We start from the raw sequence: 19,843 nt of genomic DNA on the forward strand, positions 1-19,843 counted from the left end.
GTAGTTACTGTAAATAGATGTAGTGATACAATAGTTCCCTCTGAATTGGAGTGGAAATCTAAAATTGCATTAAATGGGTTTGATCATGTAAATTACAAATACAGTAACTCTACATTACATTTAATTTTAATACTTGTGCAACCTTTCACCTCTTATTGCCCCATTTGACTGCTGTAGCTTGTTTGACCTACTTTCTGGGCTGGGCACTTGGAACAGAAGAACAGAAGAAATAAACACACTCTGACTCTGATATTCATTTTCAGGAATTGTTTTAGTCCTTATAAATTGCCTCAAAGAGTTGTGAGAATATTAGAAAACTTTAGAGGGGAAATTCACTGAAACAGCAAATTACTTATAGACATAAGACTAAATGTGACAAGTGGCCCCAACTACACATTTTTTTCTTTTCATGTAAGGGGTCATTATACCTAATGATGTTGAGAATCACTATTTATTTATTATTTATTAATTGTTTGTTAAACATTTTATTTAAAAAAAATATATAAACTTTCCAATCTAAAGCAGAAAACCTGTATCTGTGTTATAAAGGTAGTGGAATAGAAAAGCAGCACATTTCTCTTTTAAATGTACAAAAGCAAATGTGTAAAGCAGCATGAATATACCTCAAATTGTGTTTATTTTCAGTACTTGAATAAGTGTAATTAGTTTCAGTATACCTTGGAATAAATATACTGTATACGTCTAATGTTCCTATCCCCTAAATAATATTGAAATTAATAATACTTTGGGAATTACTGACTCATACACTTTTGTCGCCCTCTGCAGGCAGGCTTTAAATCTGTTTTGAGCAGTGTCTGTTTTTACAGCTTTTTGGTGTTGTCACTGTGACGACCCCTTCCACCCTCGCCTGGACACTAGGTGTCCCTGTTCTCTTTTCCCCTGAGCTGTAGGTGGAGGTGACGTCAGTGTTAATCAGTGCACACCTCGGTAAGGTGTGCTGGGCCCTTTAAAAAGCCTTGCCACGTTCATCTCTGGGTCTGGCGCTCTTGGTGGAACGAGGTTGGCGCTTCCTGACTCCTGACTGCAGCATCCTTTTTTGTTTTGAGAGGAGACCATAGAGTGTGTATATAAATAGGAGACTCACCGTGGAGATACGTAAGTAGCGCTGACTGAGCCGGTGACGTGTCTGACTCCTCTGTAACTACATGGTACGTGTTTCTGTCAGAGAGCTAACCTCTCTCTACCTCATAGCATGCAAGCTAAAGGGACAGCCCATAGGGACAGCCTGATTAATGGTGCCACAGTTCGCTGCTAGCTAGCTGTAGCTAACGATGTCACCAGCAGTGTTTGTGGGTCACAGGCTGCGTATAACGGTGCGGGTCTGCGTATAACGGTGAGCTAACACTCACATTAGCGCTCTGTTTACGAACAACACGCAGGTGTCACGACCTGGAAACGTCCCGTGACTCTTTCCCCTGGTTCTCAATCAACCAATGCTCAATAACATTATTATAAGGTCATGAAAGTTATAGCTGACCCAGGACTCTGCTCGTGCATACGAGCGCCACCTTCTGTCCTGTAGGGTAGTGTTCTTCCCCCTGACCCTCGGTACAAACAATTTTCAGTTTTACAGTGAATATTAGGAGAGAAAACAGTACAGTATAATTTTCCGTCATTTAACTATTAAAGTACTCAAGCATGAAGCAATGGAATTTGACCAAACTATAACAGATAAGGTTTAAAAAGTGCAGCCATAGATACATTTTTAGTCAAGATTATTGTTTTTTGCATTAAGGCAATTTCTGTCTGACAGTTTTTTAAGCTCTCTCCTTTTTATTGTCAGCATCGCATTGCCAGATTTACTAATTGTTAATTAGTGCTATGTCTGTTTGTTCAAACGGACCAAATGCCTCCGTCCACATTTGTGTAGTTCCTGTTGTTTGAATGAAGTCGCATGTTTTTCATTATATACTTGCAGCGCTTTTCAAAAGAAAATGTTGAATGTTGAATGAGTGGAAACAATTTCTAGGTGAGATCTTTTGGAGCAGTTTGTGTCCTGGAGGGGGGGTTAGGGTTAGAGTGTTGTTACTGTGTTGTTACTGTGTTGTTACTAGGAGAGAGCAACTGCAGTGTCACTGTGTGTATATGTTCAAACAGCGAGACAGAGGTTAACAGAAAATGCAGGATGAGGTTAACGTTTAACAGCATTTTTCATCTTTCTCTTGGTGTGCAGCATGAACGTTGCACGGCAGGTCCTGAACTGCTCCAGGTTTGCACGTCATTCTGCAAACATCAACTACAGACGGTTCTGTACTTCACAGGTAGGTCCACCTCAGTTCTCTGCTCAATGATTTTTGGTATTAAACTAAGGGTCTGTCTTTTTAATATAACCCTGTTACAAAGGTAGCAAGTGTTTGGGTTCAACAAGGCACACTTCTACCAACACCAGTGCAGTGTCAGCAGTGTTGAAGAATTACTTGATAATAGATTAGGTTGATACTTTGACACCACATTTAACAATGGAATGTTAATGCCCATCACAAACCATGAAGGGTTGATGACTATTTAACTAGCAAACCTTTTGCTGGAAAAGTGTTTCCTGTATTTCACTCGCACTTGGCTCTTGGCAGTTGTTGAGGTTATCTACGCATTTAGTTAAACAAAATGTAACTGATCAATTGATAAGATGTTCAATTTGATTGAATGAATGTATTTTGGTATTGTCTTGCAGTGTATCATGACATCACGGCACAGTCATGCAAAAAGAATTGAGGGACTGGACAAAAATGTCTGGTAAGTGGCAGAATGAAAAGTTCATCTGTGTGTATGACACTGTAGATGAGGAGTTCTGATGCATACCTCATCAGTTTATAATGCTTGAGAGCCTAAGCAGTCTTCTAAGCATGCTGGTACAGTTAAATATAAGCTCAGTTGTCTTATACAAACTGCAAAAAAGGTTGTAGGGACGTAATTAACCCGTTCTCTTTAGTCTTTATGCAAGAAGTCTGTGCTTAGACGGGTAAATAAAATGGTGACTGACCCAGCTTGTTTGAGTTTGAAGTAGATTTAGTTTTTGACCATGTCTGTAACAGAAGGCAAGGCAGTTTTATTTATAAAGCACGGAAGTAGATTCAAGGTGCTGTACAGGGACATTAAATACAACACAGAGACATACGAAAATGAATTAATTTAAAATCAGAAAGGACATTGTAAAACCAGCCGAGCTAAGAGAGGAAATTAGGAGAAAAGAGAGCAAAAGATGTAAAAGAAATAAAAGTAGAAAAACTTAAAAAAAACAAGATGAAATAAGTTGAGATTAAGTAAATAAATTACGTTTATTGGTATTGCACTTTTCACAGATGGATCACAAAGTGCTGGATAGGGCAAGAAAAAAGAAGGTTACATCTTACAAACTTAAAACAGAAAATACACACTACAAAGAATAATACTAAAGTAATACAGAAGAAAAAGCAGTCAGTGAAAGTTGATATCACACCATTGCAACCGGTATGGGTGAGAGAGGAAAGCATCGTGTTTTCATAATAATACAAATAATCATTTATTTTTCTTTCCACAGGGCCTTTCTAAACACCCGAGGACAACTTAACAATGCATCATAATTAAACACATGTAATAGTTTAAGTAAAACCAAATGTGAGAATCAGATTAGGAGACATTAAAACAACATATCTGATACAAAAATTCGGTAAAAGTCAAATGTAAAACACTATAATCAAGTTAAGAGGCATAGACACCTAACAGTACAGCTTATGCGAACACAAGAGTAAAACCATTGGTCAAGTCAGTTCCCTGTTGTTATGTTGGTTTACTACGGTCAGAGTAGAGTTTTTTTATGAATCAGTTCTGAAAATGTTTTGTTTATTTCTTTGTATTTTCAGGGTGGCATTTACCTCAGTGGCAGCAGACCCATCTATTGTTAACCTCGGCCAAGGCTACCCAGACATCCCTCCACCGTCTTATGTCAAGGAGGCACTAGCTCAGGCTGCATCAGTGGACCAGATGAACCAGTACACCAGAGGCTTTGTAAGATCATTGACTGATGCCATTGTAGACGATAACAAAAAACAAATTCCATTTTGATGCAAATTATATAATTTATATCGTACAGATAGAGACCAAGATTGTATTAAGGTAACTTTATGCTCAATGTTAGATATGTATACGGAAATGGTGGGAACCTTCTGCCCGGAGTAATTTTCGGCCATATTTGTGCCTCTGAAAGCTTATGGATACGGACAAAACAGAAGAAACAGAGCAGTAGCACCACAAACTGTAGTGGGCGGCGTAGCCATTAGTTGAGGGGGAGGACATTAGCACACAAGCAAAAAATGTCAGCAATGGTTGAACTTTTTGAGGAGAGACTTGGTAACTTAAACCACCATTGCTTACAACGCAGCCGCTTTTGACTCTTTCTTAAGAGGAACATTATCGCAACCTCCTCCACTTTCACTATGTTTGTTGTTGTCAGTAGCTCGCCACGCTCGGCTGCCCTCTAGTGGATGTGTTGTTTGAAGTGTTTAAGCAGTGACATTGTTACGGTTACATTGTTTGAAACGGACGTATCTCTTCTCGTACGTAAAGACAGCATAAATAACCCTTAAGACTCACACGATGCAGTACTCCAGAAGTCTACTGTCTACTGCATGTTGTGTTTTTCATTTACTGATTTACATCTTCTGTTTATTTAAAAGGGTCATCCATCTCTGGTGAAGGCCCTTTCTCAGGTTTATGGGAAGGTCTATGGACGTGAGATTGACCCATTTAAAGAAATCCTGGTCACAGTCGGAGGTTATGGTTCCTTATTCAGCACCATGCAAGGACTGGTGGACGAGGGAGACGAGGCAAAAAGACTTTCCTCTTTCTCAAGCAAGGGTGTTTGTATTCAAATGTTCATAATCATGCTCTCTGTATTTGCCATTTATTTTGTGTAATGTTTCATTTTGTAGGTCATCATAATAGAACCTTTTTTCGATTGCTATGTACCTATGGTACGAATGGCCGGGGCAAAGCCTGTGATGATACCGTTACGCCTTGTAAGTTTAATCCAAAACCACTTCTGTTTAGCATACATGTTTCATATGTACCTACTTTACCACTTTAACACGCTGGCCTGTGAAGGGTGGTACCTTTTGAAAGTCATGACACAAAACATGTCCTGCCATTTTTTAGAAGTCTGGAAAGAAGAAGGACATTAGAAGTGCTGACTGGGTTCTTGACCCAGATGAGCTTTCCAGTAAATTCAACTCTAAGACAAAGGCCATCATCATCAATAATCCCAACAATCCTATAGGGAAGGTAAGTAAAACCATATCAGTCACCTCATTAAGTTTGAGGAATGTAAACTTGAAACTTGATGTATTCGCATGACAGGAAACTCCGCGGTTTCAATAGCTTGTTCTTTTCTTGCAGGTTTTCACCAGAGATGAGCTGCAGATGATCGCAGACCTTTGTATCAAACATGACACTCTGTGCTTCAGCGATGAGGTTTATGAGTGGCTCGTCTACAGGGGCCACCAGCACATTAAAATTGGTACGTTTTCAGCTCAACATACTTTTTAAACAAAAAACTATATGAGAGCCAATTGGCTTTGTCCCCACCCTGTGCAATAGAAGCACCTCCATCCTTCAAGCTCAGCTACAGGGAGTTGCGTCCTCTGAAACGCTGCTTGATGACACTTTTTGCTGAGCTAGTTATAGCGTATCTGAGTTTTTCACTCTGTGAGGTTATATCCACATTATTAAGTTTTAATTTAAAAACACTACCCTAACTCTAATGACATGCCCGGCGTCTACACTTCTCCTCTTTGGAAATGCTGTTTGCAAACGTTTTAGTTTGAAAATGTCGGGGCTATGTTTTAGTCTTGACACTGTAAGGGAAATGTAACATTTTGACCACAATATGATCATGTTAATTTCCCCTTTGATTGATCATGATTGAATCTCATACAATGTAACCTTGATCATGCTGTATCCTGTACAACTGAATGAATCTTGGCCTGATTGCTTTAACTAAGGCATTGTTGCCTTGATGTCATCAGAAGATCCTGACCTTTGACTTTGTAACAAACCCAACCAGAGTGGGAGGGATGAGCCAAATGTATAAAGACAAAGAACTGTTTCCCATCGGTGTGCATATTACAAACTAACCTTTGTCGTATGCACCATGCTCTGAGCATTAAAGTGTGACAATACTGTAAGAGAATTGTGTCTCGTTCCTCGTTGTTAAGGTGGGATTGCAGAAATTGCCACGACAACACTCAGAAACTGAGACATTTGGAAATGATGATGTATACACTCTTTTTGGTCAAAATGTAGCCTTAGCTGGTTTCTATCACATGATCTTGCGGAAGAAGATCTGCTGACCCCTGTAATCTTTGCTAGCAGCTGTTGTGCAGTTAAATTCCGCGTTTTACAATGAAACAACTGCTTACATGCATAGAAGACGAGCTATAATTCGAGCAATCTGGGACAATTCTGCAACTTGAAACCGAATTCTTCCTGTTTACACTGCACATGCCCATTGTACGTGTGCAGTTACATGATATACTTTTTCTGGCATGTTAGTATCGACGTGGATTAAAACGGATAAATATAATTGCTGGACATAAAATGAAATTGCCTGTTATATGTTGTCGTCTTTCTCTTTAGCGACTCTGCCTGGAATGTGGGATCGAACAATTACGGTCAGCAGTGCAGGGAAAACATTCAGTGTCACTGGCTGGAAGGTGAGAGATCCGGATTTTAAACACTGCGTTAAACAGTCAACAATCAGGTCTTGCACATGATGGAATGAAGTTGAACTTTGTGTCTTGCAGCTTGGTTGGTCTATAGGACCTGAGCACTTGATAAAGCACCTTCAGACCATCATGCAGAATACTCTCTACACCTGTCCGACACCTTTACAGGCAAGTCTTCAAGGTTCCTTCAAGGTAAGGCAAAGACAAATCAAATCCACTGTTATATTGAAGCCTGTTTGCTACTCTACAGGAGGCTGTGGCACAAGGTATGCTTCTGAACTGTGAGCTGATGGGTCAGCCTGAGTGCTACTTCAGCTCACTGGCAGAAGAACTTGAAGGCAAGAGGGACCGCCTGGCTGCCATCCTTCTGGAGGCCGGCATGACTCCTGTCATTCCAGAGGGAGGCTACTTCATGGTAGTGGACGTCACATCTCTCAGTGAGTTACTCTACATTTAAACGACAACACTTAGTGTCAACATTTACCACTTGGTTGCTCATTCCAAATGTAATACACTCTAGTTTTCACTTTTCAAGTTGAAGTTATGTGCTTCACAGAAGTGATTTAAAGAGCTGATTATCAATTTATGTGCAAGAGAAGTGTGAACTCACAGTGGGCGAGAAATGGCGTCTCAAAGTTGTTATAGTGATGGGAGTGTAACCAGACCTGTCCAACCAAAAGATGGTCTGTAGTTATGACTCCAAACGTTTATTTGCATCTAAACTTGCATCAATTTAGGATGTGTACTTTCAGTGTATTTACAAAATTGTTGAATTACTAAAAAAGTTTCTGTAGAGACCATCTTGCACAGGCATCACACCTGCCAGACGCCCATCAACATGTTAATGAACATCATTGCATTATTACACGAGTACTTACTAGTCATGGGTTGAACCACACCCATCTTCAATCTCTGCCTAGATTTTGCTCTCAGCTACACACTTGTCAGTTGTCTGTGTCTCCAGGACCACATCATTGCCATGACGACGCACACATACAGACTCACGAGCTGAAAACAATACCAGCTATGCTGTAATGGCTGGTAGTTATTCAACAGTGTAACTCAATGACGGACCTTCCCACTGCTTAGAACTCAACTTTTGCCCAAGGTCTTACTCCTGGACAAAACACATGGAGACACAACAAAATGTATTTTTGTCAACATTTGTCAAAATTCTTGGATATAGCCTCAACATTCAAAGTAAATAAGTTACCACTGGAAATGTATTTTTAAGCTCTTATAGAAGAAGGAGAAGAAAATGTTGATACATTTGGAAACATCATCATCCCGGTATTTTATCAATCGTCACCGTATCAGCAGAGCGACTGTGAACTCCAACCTTACTGCTGAATATTCATGTCTGTTCTGTGTTCATTGTAGATCAGGACCTGTCACATATGGGTGATGATGAGGCCTATGACTACAGGTTTGTTCAGTGGATGATTAAAGAAAAGGTAATTTCACTTTGCTCCCTATAATATACATCATTCACATTATGTTTTATTCTTTTATCGCTGTTCTTAAAACAACATTTTGTATTGATAGAAACTGGCAGCCATTCCAGTCACAGCGTTTGTCGGGGATGAGTCAAAGAAGCAGTTTGAGAAATATATTCGCCTTTGCTTCATTAAGGTAAATACAAAAACTGTCTGATGGTTACAAACCAAAAGGACACAACATCCAAAATCATCCAGTAGAGACGTTGGCTGAGGTGCACATTCCTCTTTTCTGTGGTGAAAAAGCATTATAACATCCACTTGTCTTTCAATCAACAGAAAGACAGCACTCTGGATGCAGCAGAGAACATCCTGAAGAACTGGACTAAGATTTAATGGGCTGCCGTGTCTGGACTTCAGGGGTCAGAGGGGGACCAACCCTGTGGTCAAACTGAAGGGTCTGGCTTTGACTTGCACATAAACAGGAAACTGTTGAAATGTTTTTAGTGAAATGTGAATAGTGGTGTGTCCACACTTTCGAGTGCATTCTGCAACAGACACTGGACTTTTTTTTTTTTTAATTAGTGTTTTTATGGCTGTGCCTCTTTAAAGTGTTGACTTGCAGCTTTTACGAGCTGTTTTGACCAGCATTTACCAGCATCCACATTTGGTGGAATTTCTCTTCGGCAAACTTAGATGTTTGTTGTGCTTAGAGTCTGTTAGAATCTCTGCACTCAATAAATGCACTCAGTTTGTTGTCCAAATCATTGCTGCTGTTTTTCTCACACTCCACCCTTTCCTTTGTCACGCAGTGTTACCTGATATGTGCTGATTGTTCGGTTCTCGTTGTGCCTCTGGTGAAATTGAATCCTGTAAAGCAGGACAGGCTAGATGCTTGCCTCACCAATAAAATCGATGTCACAGTGAAGTCCTTACCCTAGACACTGGTTTAGTCAGCTTAGTACTGCAATGGTTCACAAATGGTACTGGACAATATTGCTGAATGATATTTTGATCTTGTAAACCACTGGTCCACAACGGGCTACAACTGGTCCCCCTGATAAATTGCATCTTTACATTTTCTTCTTCAGTGGGAGAAAGTTTTTATAATACTGTTGCATTAAAGGCAACAATATTTTATACCAGTTATAGAACATTTTAGAATGCAAAAGAATTTAGAAATCAGAGTTTCTTTTTTGAGACATCTAACCCACTGTCACCTCCTCTAAAATCTGTCAGTTTGTGCATAACAATTTCACAAACGTCATCTTCTACCTTTTTGCATCACAGAAAATACATTGATTTTTCTGAATAATTATAAAAAGTATTGAACAAAGAAAAAAAGTAGGTTTACTGCTATGTTACTCTTTAAATATTCTTCAAGAAAATTATTTTCTTTAACTTTTTTGCCTTGCAGATACAGCCCCCCCTCACAGAAGGGGTGCTGCACCCTTACAAACATTCATCGGTGCTGATCTTTGTCATGGCAACAGCATTCATAGAATTATAAGTATACAGGAGGAAGTATACAAATACAGCAGTACAGTAAATTAAAAAGCCAGGGGGAAAACTACATTAAATAAAATATTATAAAACATAAAGACATTAAATGTTTTGACAGCCTTTTTGTTAGAAAGTCATTTCACGCATTGCTCCATATCCTTTCAAAAAACACCAAAGCAGGGTTTTTTATTGTTATATTTACATTTGTGTATAGAAAATCTACTGACATTAATATCAGATTTGTAATTAAAAAAAGGCTGGTCTTCTTTTTATGAATTTTGATAAAAACTAAACACCGCATTTTCCCAAAATAAAGAGAACTTTTCAAGAATATATGTAGTTGCTGTTTGAATTTGACATCTGTGACTTTATTTTTATATTTTTTAAACGACTCCTCCACACTTATTTACTTGTAGGCACTAAGTAACCTTTTTTGCAGCAGACATTTCAAACCAATTTTGGAAAAGCACATATGTATTTAATAACAGTGACGATGGCTCCACAGGATTTAAGGGTTGAATGATCATTGAACCAGCATGGCCCGACTCACCTGAATGGAATGCAGCCATAATTAACGTGTTCAGTTACACTTCTGTTTTCCTGATGTGTCTGTACAGTATGTCTGCTGTAAAAAAAAAAAAAAAAAGGTCCATGTGTTCTGTTTGTCATCAGATCCACTCACTCTGCACTGTGAGCAATGATGTTTGTTCATCCTTTTGACCACTTGAGGGAGACAAAGTACATCAGACTGAAAAAAAAAATCGACAGTGCCCATTTCATGCAGTGTTGAGTATATTGTGTTTCCATTTTACTACAGTGATGCAGCAGTAAAAAACAAAGCCAAGTCATTTTGTGTTAAATGTTTACTTTAATGATTTATAAAGGCTATATTGCTTAGGACATTGTACTCAAACCTGATGGCTGCCTCAATGGGGTGGAAATACAGACACATCAGGAATGATCACATTAACAGAGAGAGAACAAAGAGATGCTTTGACACAGAAAAATGAAAATGATGCTAAAACTTTTAGATTTACTTGACTTACTTGATTTTATTACTTGTCAGTTTATACGTAGTAGTTTATACTAATCTTTTTAAACAGATGAACTGTACCTGTACTTGTTGCCAGTCTGTGCCGTCAGTGCTGGGAAATGCTGGGATGTTCCAGAGAAGGAATGTGTCAGGCTTTTAGGAACTTGGAATTTAGTGAAACATTTAAAAAATGTTTGCTCTCTATTGGGCTTCTCCCACTGCCAATGAATAAATTAAACAGGACATAAACATACATGTAGAGACTTTACATTTAGACCATATCCAAACCACAAGCATGTAGTATACAGTATATTAAGAAGCCGTACATACACAAGCCTTTTTATTATTACCTCCACCGAGGAGGTTGTGGTTTTGTCTGCGATTGTCCGTCATCTGGATTACGCAAAACCTACTGAAGGGATCACCAGGAGACGTGGTGAAAAGACGTGTTTATGGGCCAAGAAAGAACCAACTTCGCTGGATCCGGATTAAGGGGCAGATGCAGAATTTAACTTTCGTTAGCAGTGCAAGAGAAGCCTTTTTTCAACAATTTCGTTGATTTCTCAGAGAGTAATTCATGGATCTTGATGAAACAAATGTAGACAGTTGGGCCTTTGTATGCATTCTCTGAGTGCCCAATATTATATGATGCATCCTATCCTAAGAATCTGGTGCAACAAATGAAAAGTAGCATGAAATTCGTACACATTCATTATAAAAATACCGGTGAGGACTGTTTTGTGTGACTGAGATTTAAATATTGTCTTGATGAAGATATGACGATAGACGCAGCTTCTTTACATTAAAGAATTGGCACATATTTCAGAACTCTACAGCCAGTCCATACAACCTTATTGTACCATCAACAGATGATAGGATTCCATACATGAGGCACGTGTTTGTGTGCTCTGGCACATTAAACACCCGACCTAAAGGTGTTTCCAGCTGCCACATTCGGCAGTGGTATACGCCCGCACTTCATCTGGTATAGGAAACACTATCTGATGAAATGCTTTTAATTGTAGCCTCAGAGTTAATAGTTAACGTTCCAAGCTACTTGGCATGAAATTGTGCTGTGCTGGGGGGGGGGCGAAGGTGGTGCGGTGCTGCTGGAAGAAAAGGGAAAGGTGAGGAGGGGCGTTGATGTTCACCCCCCCCCCCCCCCATCCTCCCCCATCCTCCCCCTCTCTCCAAACCCTAGATTAACATCTACACACCATGACTGGGTGAACCTTTGAATTCATGCAGGCCGATGATGTCATGGAAACCAGAGGGCAGGTTTATGCAGGAGAAATTACACCTGTCTGCAAGATCAATTTCCTTTTACATATACATTTCTGCAATTGAGTCCTTAGTCTCTCCTTCCTTTGAGTCCACAGCCTCATGGTTATAGAGTGTCAAGCAGCAAGCCCGTTTAGTAACATCATCCTCCAGTCAGTGGTACTCTGTCCATCCAGAAAACTACAAGGCTTCTTCGAATAACCTGTGGAAGTGGTTCACTGTGATTTACCTTAAAGTGCATTAAAACACTGATCTAGGCCCTTTTCAACCTTTGCAGCCGATGGCACAGATCATGTTCATTAATAGTATTTTCAATAAATTTGAGGAGCCACTTACTTCAGAATATGTCACCTCTGCTTTCTTATCTTTTGCATGTATAGCATGTGCCCTATTCTGCTCGTGTTTTCATTTCTCACTATAGGATATTTTTACTGCCTCAAATTACCATGTAGATGCTTTCGCTCGGGTTCTCTTATACATAACAGTGTCCTGCATTAACACTGTGTGCTATGTTGGCTGAATTTTTCATGTGTAGGAATATCCAGCTCCATAAATGTATAATGCTGCCTCGTTGTAATGTAGTGTGAGAAGTGATGCTGGGAACACAGGATCTGCAGTTAAACATCTGAAGAGTATTATTATTATGTAGGCAGCTGTAGTCCACATATTTCATGTGCAGTCACCAGATCCCTGTGGATTAGATGTTTCTGCGCATAATACCTTCATAATTTATGTTAATTGTGATTATAGTGCCAATAATCTAATGTCACGATCCTGTTATGAAGGAGGAATTAGGTTATTGTTGCCCTTAAAAATAGAGCAGATGTTGGTGTTGCTTTGTGCTGCCTCTAGGTGGCGACGTTGATCATATTCTGTAGAAACAGCAGTTTGTCCTTCTTCCTGCTTTCAAACCAAACTTTGCCAAACAGCTCCAGGTTTGTGCAGAGGGAGGTTTGGTGTTGTCACACGTCTGTCTTTAACCGAGCTTTTTACACCTCATTCTGTACTTCTTTATATGCAGGATCTTTCTGCTCCAACTGTCCTAAACACTTGATATGATCAGTTTTTTCATGGGGGCAGTATTGATTTAAGTTGAAATGCTAGATAATCATCAACGGAGGCAGAGATATCTTGACTTTTGGTCTATGAGTCAAGTTCCCAAAAATGCATATCCCTTAATGCAACTTGTTCAGCTGCATTTCTATTTACAGAATGGTCTCTCACTTGGACCCTCTGTGGATCCTGCTTGCCTTTCAGATTCGCACCTTACGCCTGGGCCACTCTGGATGCATGAGCGGCTCGTGAACGTCTTGCTCTTGATTTCAGCGCCCATGTGGCCAGACTGCTTATGAACTTGAGCCGCGCTGCTCTTGTAGACAGTTGGTCTCTGTCAAATATGTCATACATATTTGCAACACCTGTACCTGTACCTGTTTCAAAAGAAAAGCACTCCATTGACTAAATCCATTCAATTGTTTTAACCAGGTTTGGATTGTTATTGCAGGAACTGGATAATACACGGCTTCATAATGTAGAGTCCTGGTATTTATTGAGTGCATAGCCCTACTTTTATTGAAGGAACTACAGTAGTCGTGCCAGAGACCTCACGTAAAACAACTCTGTTGCAGACACGCTCCCTGAGTGAACAACAGATGTGTGCAGGACGCAGGAGATCCCCGACGCAGCCGTAACGTGCTGCACAAGCACATAGGCGTTAAACCCGGTCTCAGACCCAAGCTTAGATAACCCTGATGACATCACTGGGGTCATTTTTTCGAACTTTGGTAAGCTTCATCCAGAACTGCAGAAGACGTGTTGTCCTCCAGATGAGTAATGTGTCCCTTTAATATTTCTGACTGTGAGAGAAAAGTAGTTTGCAAAGTTCAGGAAACAAAAGCTTTTAAAAGCAGCATTTAAAAACAAATATCTGTTGTGAACCATGTCACAGTACAATTCAATTTACAGTAGAATGTAAAAATGGCCCAAGGGATCACAGATGGATCAAATAATGTCCTAATCCTCCGAGTTTTATTATTTTTTATATTAGTCTAATTCCACAGCATTTTACAGCATATGTTATATATCTATTGTGACAATGACATAAATATCTGTGAGAATTTAAGGGGTCTACCAGTGCCACCCCCACCCTCCAACAATGTCCGCTCTCACACAGGCCATATGGCAGTGTGTGCCCAGCCCTTATTGCCAGCCCCTGCTCTGTGCACGCGGGCTAACAGCTTGGTGGACACATAATTAATTTGCTTAGGCGTCTGCCATTTATTTTCCAACCTACATTTTGTTAATTGGACAGAGGAGGTTAAAATCAAATGGATGTCTCTGGATATGTTAAGGCCACTAATTGCGTGGAATTTACAAGATCGCCCTTGCTTGTGGGAATACAGAAATCAGGGGGAGATAACATGGGGAGGAATGCGGCGAAAACATCATATGTTTTTACTAATGTGCTCAGAAGGGCTTGTGCCACATGTCCTCTGCAGAGGACGGTCACTGATGATCACAGACAAAACATGTGAGTAACTATTAAAAAACCCAAACCCCAAAAATGCAGCAAAAGTAGTAAAAGGCCCCCTCTCCTATGACAGACTTGCTTCACATGGCTTGCGTTGTTGTAATGTGTAATTCCTGTTGTCCTGTGTTGTTTACAGCATAATGAAACCTGACATAGCAGCGCCCCCCTCCCTCCTCCGTCCCCCTGTTGCGTCATTCTTGCCCCTGCTCCTATTTAATTCACTAAGCTCGCAAGCAAAGTTGAATCAGACACGGAATATGAATTTAATCAAGTTAATTGACTAATAAATGCAAATGTTATTAGGAGCCGACTATGCGGCATAAATCTCCACGCTGCCGCCTGGTTTTTGTATTTTGTAAACATCAAAAGATGATGATGAAAGTTGTTATCTAAATGATCAGAGAGATATGTGTGTAAAGAGAAACCGTTAATTAGAAATCCTGAATACGGAATAGGCCTGCCATTGTGCTATGTTTCCATTTAGCACGGTTCCTTCAGACTGAATAATTAAAAATGGCAGCGTTCTCAGATAGCAAATAATTAGCAGAGAAAGATGAGAAACATTCAGGAATGTCACATGAAATGATACATGCAGTGTATCAGCTGCTTTGTCTTGTCATGGAATGTTTTAAAAAGCGTCTGAGTTGGGCTTTTTTTGTGGCCGAGGAGTGAAAGGTGCTGAGGCATGGAGACGGTGCACGAGGGGTTAATGACAATACAAATGATTGCACTCACTCAGGCTTTGAGGGGATGATCCAGCTAGCCAGCGCCTGCAGCAGCTGCGTGGAAGGGGTGCTCGTATGGTGCCCCTCGAGCCGCGGCAAAGCGGGGCACGTTGTCCACGGTGGCAATCCCTGCTGTTGTTAATCACCTGCCTTCCCCCCCAATCTCTCACCCCCTCCCCCTCCTCTGCCTCCTTCTCCCGCTCTCTCTCTCTTACCCCTGCACTGATTTGCAAACTCAGATTAATCAGAGCACGGGGGCCTTGATGAAATTTTGCTGTTATTGTTCCCAATTTTAGCAACATCTTTTATTGTCTTCATCATTCATTTACAGGAGGGAGAAGGGGGGGACTGTGTCAATTATGCAAATGGTGTCGCACACTTTTGCAGATTACTTCATTCGCGTTGCCATTGTTTGTGAGAATTTAATTATTAAATATTATTACGCTCACGTTTCCCTCAATTTTCCGAAGCTTTGTTTCAATTGGATCTCTCCTCCAGCTGCTCATCCCTCCACTCTGAGCCAAAATCAAAGCAGCCTGGCAGCGCCGAGGCCAAACAAACTCCCCTCAGTTTAATGATTTTGAAGTTATGGCACCTCACTCTCATCTGCACGCTCAAAAACTATGATTGGAAAAAGGTAGACCACATCCAGTTTAACGACCAGGGATTGAATTCAAGTTTATACAAAATTGACATTCAATTATGTAGCACCTAATGACATTTTAATCTCTTTTCTTTAATTCCCAGGAATTGGCTTTTCAAAGGCTTTGTCTGGCAGCAACACAGACGGTCTGAATAGAGGATACAGATTGGTATTAGATCCCAGTGATGATAGGGAAATTAAAGCTTTTATAGTTCCCACGTTCAGAGGAAACACACTGTTTCCTTATTAGACATTTCAATCCCTGTTTCTTGAAGCCATCGCTGCCACCTTCACTCTGACGTGATATGTTAGAAATTGGAATTTTGCAATAACATTTATAGAAAGCATCAATCAAGTTCCACAAACTCTAATTTGATAATGCTTGATTATTTTATAGGTCACAGTCACATGTAGATAAGCTGACTTGATCATGCTGTTTGATTTGTTTTTATCAAATTCCTCATGCCTCTGCTTTTGACTGCTCCTCATGGACAAAGTGGTTAAAACTGACCACCGCAGCACTAACTGGCCAGCAGCGCCACCTTCAGAGCCGCATGTGCCCCAGAGCCAACAAAGACATAATAAGGTTTGATTTCTGAAATTTTATAAAGCAAAACATTAAAAAATATCTGCAAAACATAACACAAATCCTTAACACCTTTTAAATGCATTTATGATTAGTGGGATTGGTTGAAACCAAACTGGAGGATCTGACTGGACCTGAGGGGAAATAAGGTAAGTTAAGTATGAGGTTTTAGTCAAACCAAACCAATTTCAACTTCATTTTGGTCTTTTGTAAGAAATCTGTATATTGCTGATAACCAGTGGTGGAGGAAGTACTCATTGTACTTCATTAAAAGTACTAATAAATTCACCAAAATATACTCAAGTAAAAGTTATATCACCATCTTAGCTTTTCTACCTCAGTAAAAGTGAGTATTTACTATTAGATATACTCAAAGTACTAGCCGAGTGTCGCCTATTCCCTTCATCATTATGGCCCTGTCCCAATTCGCCCCTTGGTCCTACCACTTGGATCTACCCCTTCGTTTTTACTGTGTGGCAGTGAAGGGGTAGTGTTGTCCCATTTCTCTATGTGATGTAGGGGTAGTGGCCATTCTTCAAACACCCCTTCAACCGTAGTGTATTCAGGAACCCCCTAAAAAAGAAGGGGTAGACGAAAGTGTCTGAATGCTTTACGAACGAACGAAGCGAATCAAGATGACAACCGCTGCGGATTAAATGCTTTAAATCCCCCAGAATATCTTATTTTGATAGGAAATGAAAATATTATGGAATTGCTGTGACAAGCGCTTCAGGAAAACTACTCACGGCGCCAAAACAAGCATGTAAACAGTCTGAGTGAGAGTAACGGGGAACGTTTGTTACTCCCTGGACCCATTTATGGATGTTGGAAAAAACTTCCCCCGCTCATGTTATAAAGTTTTCAGTGGGGGGCAGAGGTTTTTTTATGGACAGGACAAACGTAACATTGAAATAACCGATGTGAACACGCTGACTGACTATGTATAATGTTGGTTGATATCGGTTGGCTCCGTTTGGAGGGGGCACTCCCAGCGTTGGGCACTCCCAGCGTTGTAGAGGAACTGGGACAGGGCCGATGTCTGAGTCTCCTTCATGTCTTTTTCAGGTGTTTCTTCACCAGTGATGCTGCTGCTGCTTTGCTCTCATTGAAGGAGGCCGGTCTTATTTACTTACCTATATTATAACGTTATTAATCACTTTTAAATACATGTAAAAGTATATAACACAGTGCTTTGTAAAAAAAAAATTGTTTGCTGTTGAAAGTACAAATTTTGGATGATATATGTAGTGGAGTAAAAGTTAAAAGTACCAAAACTAAATCTACTTAAATGAAGCGCAAATACATTCCAAAGTAATTAAGTACAGTTACGAATTAATTGTACTTCTTTACATCCCACCTCTATAAATAACATATTTGTCAACATGACAGTGATTTTTAGTACTTAGTTAATCTCTAACACATCTCAAAAGGTATGTGCTCACCTCTGTCTGTACTGCAATCATCATCTCCTCTAAACCAACTAATAGGATTTCTGGAACTGCCATAACTTTATGTATTAAGTGAAAAGATATGTGACAAGTTTATTTGGCTTTTATCCTTAAATACATGAGTAGCGATGACATTAAATGTTTCTTACGTTTATCTTCCCCTTCAGTCCAAAATGTTGATTAGTTGGATAAATACAGGCCCTGCCTCATCTGCCTCATCTGCCTCCTGCTTTTGGCTGCTTGGCCTCACAGAGGAGTCTTACAGGATTCCTGTATCACTGTGTATGGTGTCCTCCACAGGTCACTGGTGGAATTATACACCACCTGCACCTTTGACTGCACCAATTTAAAGGGAGAGGACGAGGTCATGCGACAGCCTCATGCACAGTCTTGTGAAGGGGAGCGGCTGGTTCTACGAGGGGTTGGGGGGGGGGGCTGGGCCTGAAAAACATCACCCGAGGAGCACTTTCTCGCTGATTACTCATTGACATTTGCCTGCCTTTTGGGATACGTCTGTGTCTGACAGTCGCTCAGTGGGTGTGTTCGGCAGCATGTCCGGCGCCACTCGTCATGTCGGCCACGGCCGTGGCTGGGAGGAACAGCTGTCTGTGTTAACGAGGCCATAGCCACACAGGCCAGCGAGGCGGCGGTGCTGGAGCAGACCGGAGCACCACTCAGGCTCCATAAGGCCCCGGGATACGTAAACAATGACTTAATGAGAATGCGTGCCATTACTGTAATTAACACAGCTCACGTCAAGCACTGTCAGCTTTCAAGAGTTTCAGGAAGGTCTTGCATTACATTGAAAAGGCTGGCATGCAATGACCAGAGGCCCTCCCCACAACATTCACAGCACTATACAGAGCGTAAACACACCCAATAAAAGAGTACATAAAAAGATACAATCTACCATCTGTAATTTAAACACCAAGCATAAATCTCATTATCCAGAATATTTAACTTTTATGTCATGATCTCTAATTAAATCTCAATCTATTTCATTTTGATTTGTTTTGTTTTTTTTGCTCTAAAATAAATCATCTCACTCACAGTTGGTATCTGAAGGTTACTCAGCCACTCACAGCATGCAGTGTAATAACATCATTTCAGCTTGACTGGCAGATTTTCCATTTACTGATTTAATGTTGCAGCTCTTTTTCCTCAGATTATCTTTGTTCTCAGGATTAATTTGACCACAGAGAGCGAGACTGAATGGAAAAACACAGGGATACCTTTTCTCAAATGGCCTTTACAGACTCATTTACAATATTCAAATGTCGTAAACAAAGTGTGAGAAATGAACATACATGCGGTTAGGTCTTTTCTAATGCGTCTGTGCCAGCAATTTTCTGGTTGTCCATCTGTCCCATTGTGAATGCAATCTTTTAAAAACCTTGAAGGAATTTTTTCAGACCGGGCTTAAAGGTTCACTTGGACTCAAGGATGAACTGATTAGATTCTTTCGGTCAAAGGTCGAGATCCTTCCGACATCAAAACACATTTTTGGCAATAGCGCCATAATCCAAAATGTCAAAGGTCAACCTCACTGACATCATAATGTTCTGCAAAAAAACATTTTCTAGCCATTATTTAATACCTTAAGTCAGACGTGGAGATTGTGTCCATATTTCCTGAAAGTTAACAGGTTGGTGGAGGCAAACAACCACGAGGCAATCATTTACGTTTTGTATCCTGAGTATCATTTCAGAATATAGGACAAGATGGTGAATGTCCCTATCTTGTCCTGTATGGGTCCAAGTTTTATTTTGGAAGATATTATCTGATTATCAGATCAGACAGTGTCGAGGGGAAGTTCCACTGCCTGTGAAAAGTAAAGCTCATCACACTCCACCCACACAAAACCAGACTCTATGTATGAACTCGATTCAGATCATTACATTATTCGGATGAAATAACCTGTGGTTTTACAGCTACGAAA

The 19,843-nt window shown here is 40.3% G+C and overlaps 1 protein-coding gene across 3 annotated transcripts; it reads left to right on the plus strand.

Moving 5' to 3' along the window:
* The first annotated feature begins 955 nt into the window (after window positions 1–955).
* LOC117760520 (kynurenine--oxoglutarate transaminase 3-like) lies at window positions 956–8,914 on the plus strand. 3 transcript variants are annotated; one of them, XM_034583622.1, is made up of 14 exons: window positions 956–1,169; window positions 2,195–2,282; window positions 2,693–2,754; window positions 3,861–4,005; window positions 4,674–4,823; window positions 4,929–5,015; window positions 5,152–5,277; window positions 5,392–5,512; window positions 6,631–6,707; window positions 6,798–6,887; window positions 6,970–7,156; window positions 8,100–8,173; window positions 8,265–8,351; window positions 8,495–8,914. In XM_034583622.1, exons 2-14 carry the CDS (start codon window positions 2,196–2,198, stop codon window positions 8,549–8,551), a joined length of 1,350 nt encoding a protein of 449 aa, XP_034439513.1. In that variant the 5' UTR covers window positions 956–1,169; window position 2,195; the 3' UTR covers window positions 8,552–8,914. The 3 variants fall into 3 exon arrangements, with proteins under 3 accessions (XP_034439513.1, XP_034439515.1, XP_034439514.1); XM_034583624.1 differs by having other exon boundaries at window positions 995–1,116; XM_034583623.1 differs by having other exon boundaries at window positions 1,062–1,113; window positions 2,189–2,282.
* Window positions 8,915–19,843: the final 10,929 nt, after the last annotated feature.

The sequence above is a fragment of the Hippoglossus hippoglossus genome, chromosome 4 (assembly GCF_009819705.1).
Source record: "Hippoglossus hippoglossus isolate fHipHip1 chromosome 4, fHipHip1.pri, whole genome shotgun sequence".
In the NCBI taxonomy this organism is placed as follows: domain Eukaryota; kingdom Metazoa; phylum Chordata; class Actinopteri; order Pleuronectiformes; family Pleuronectidae; genus Hippoglossus; species Hippoglossus hippoglossus.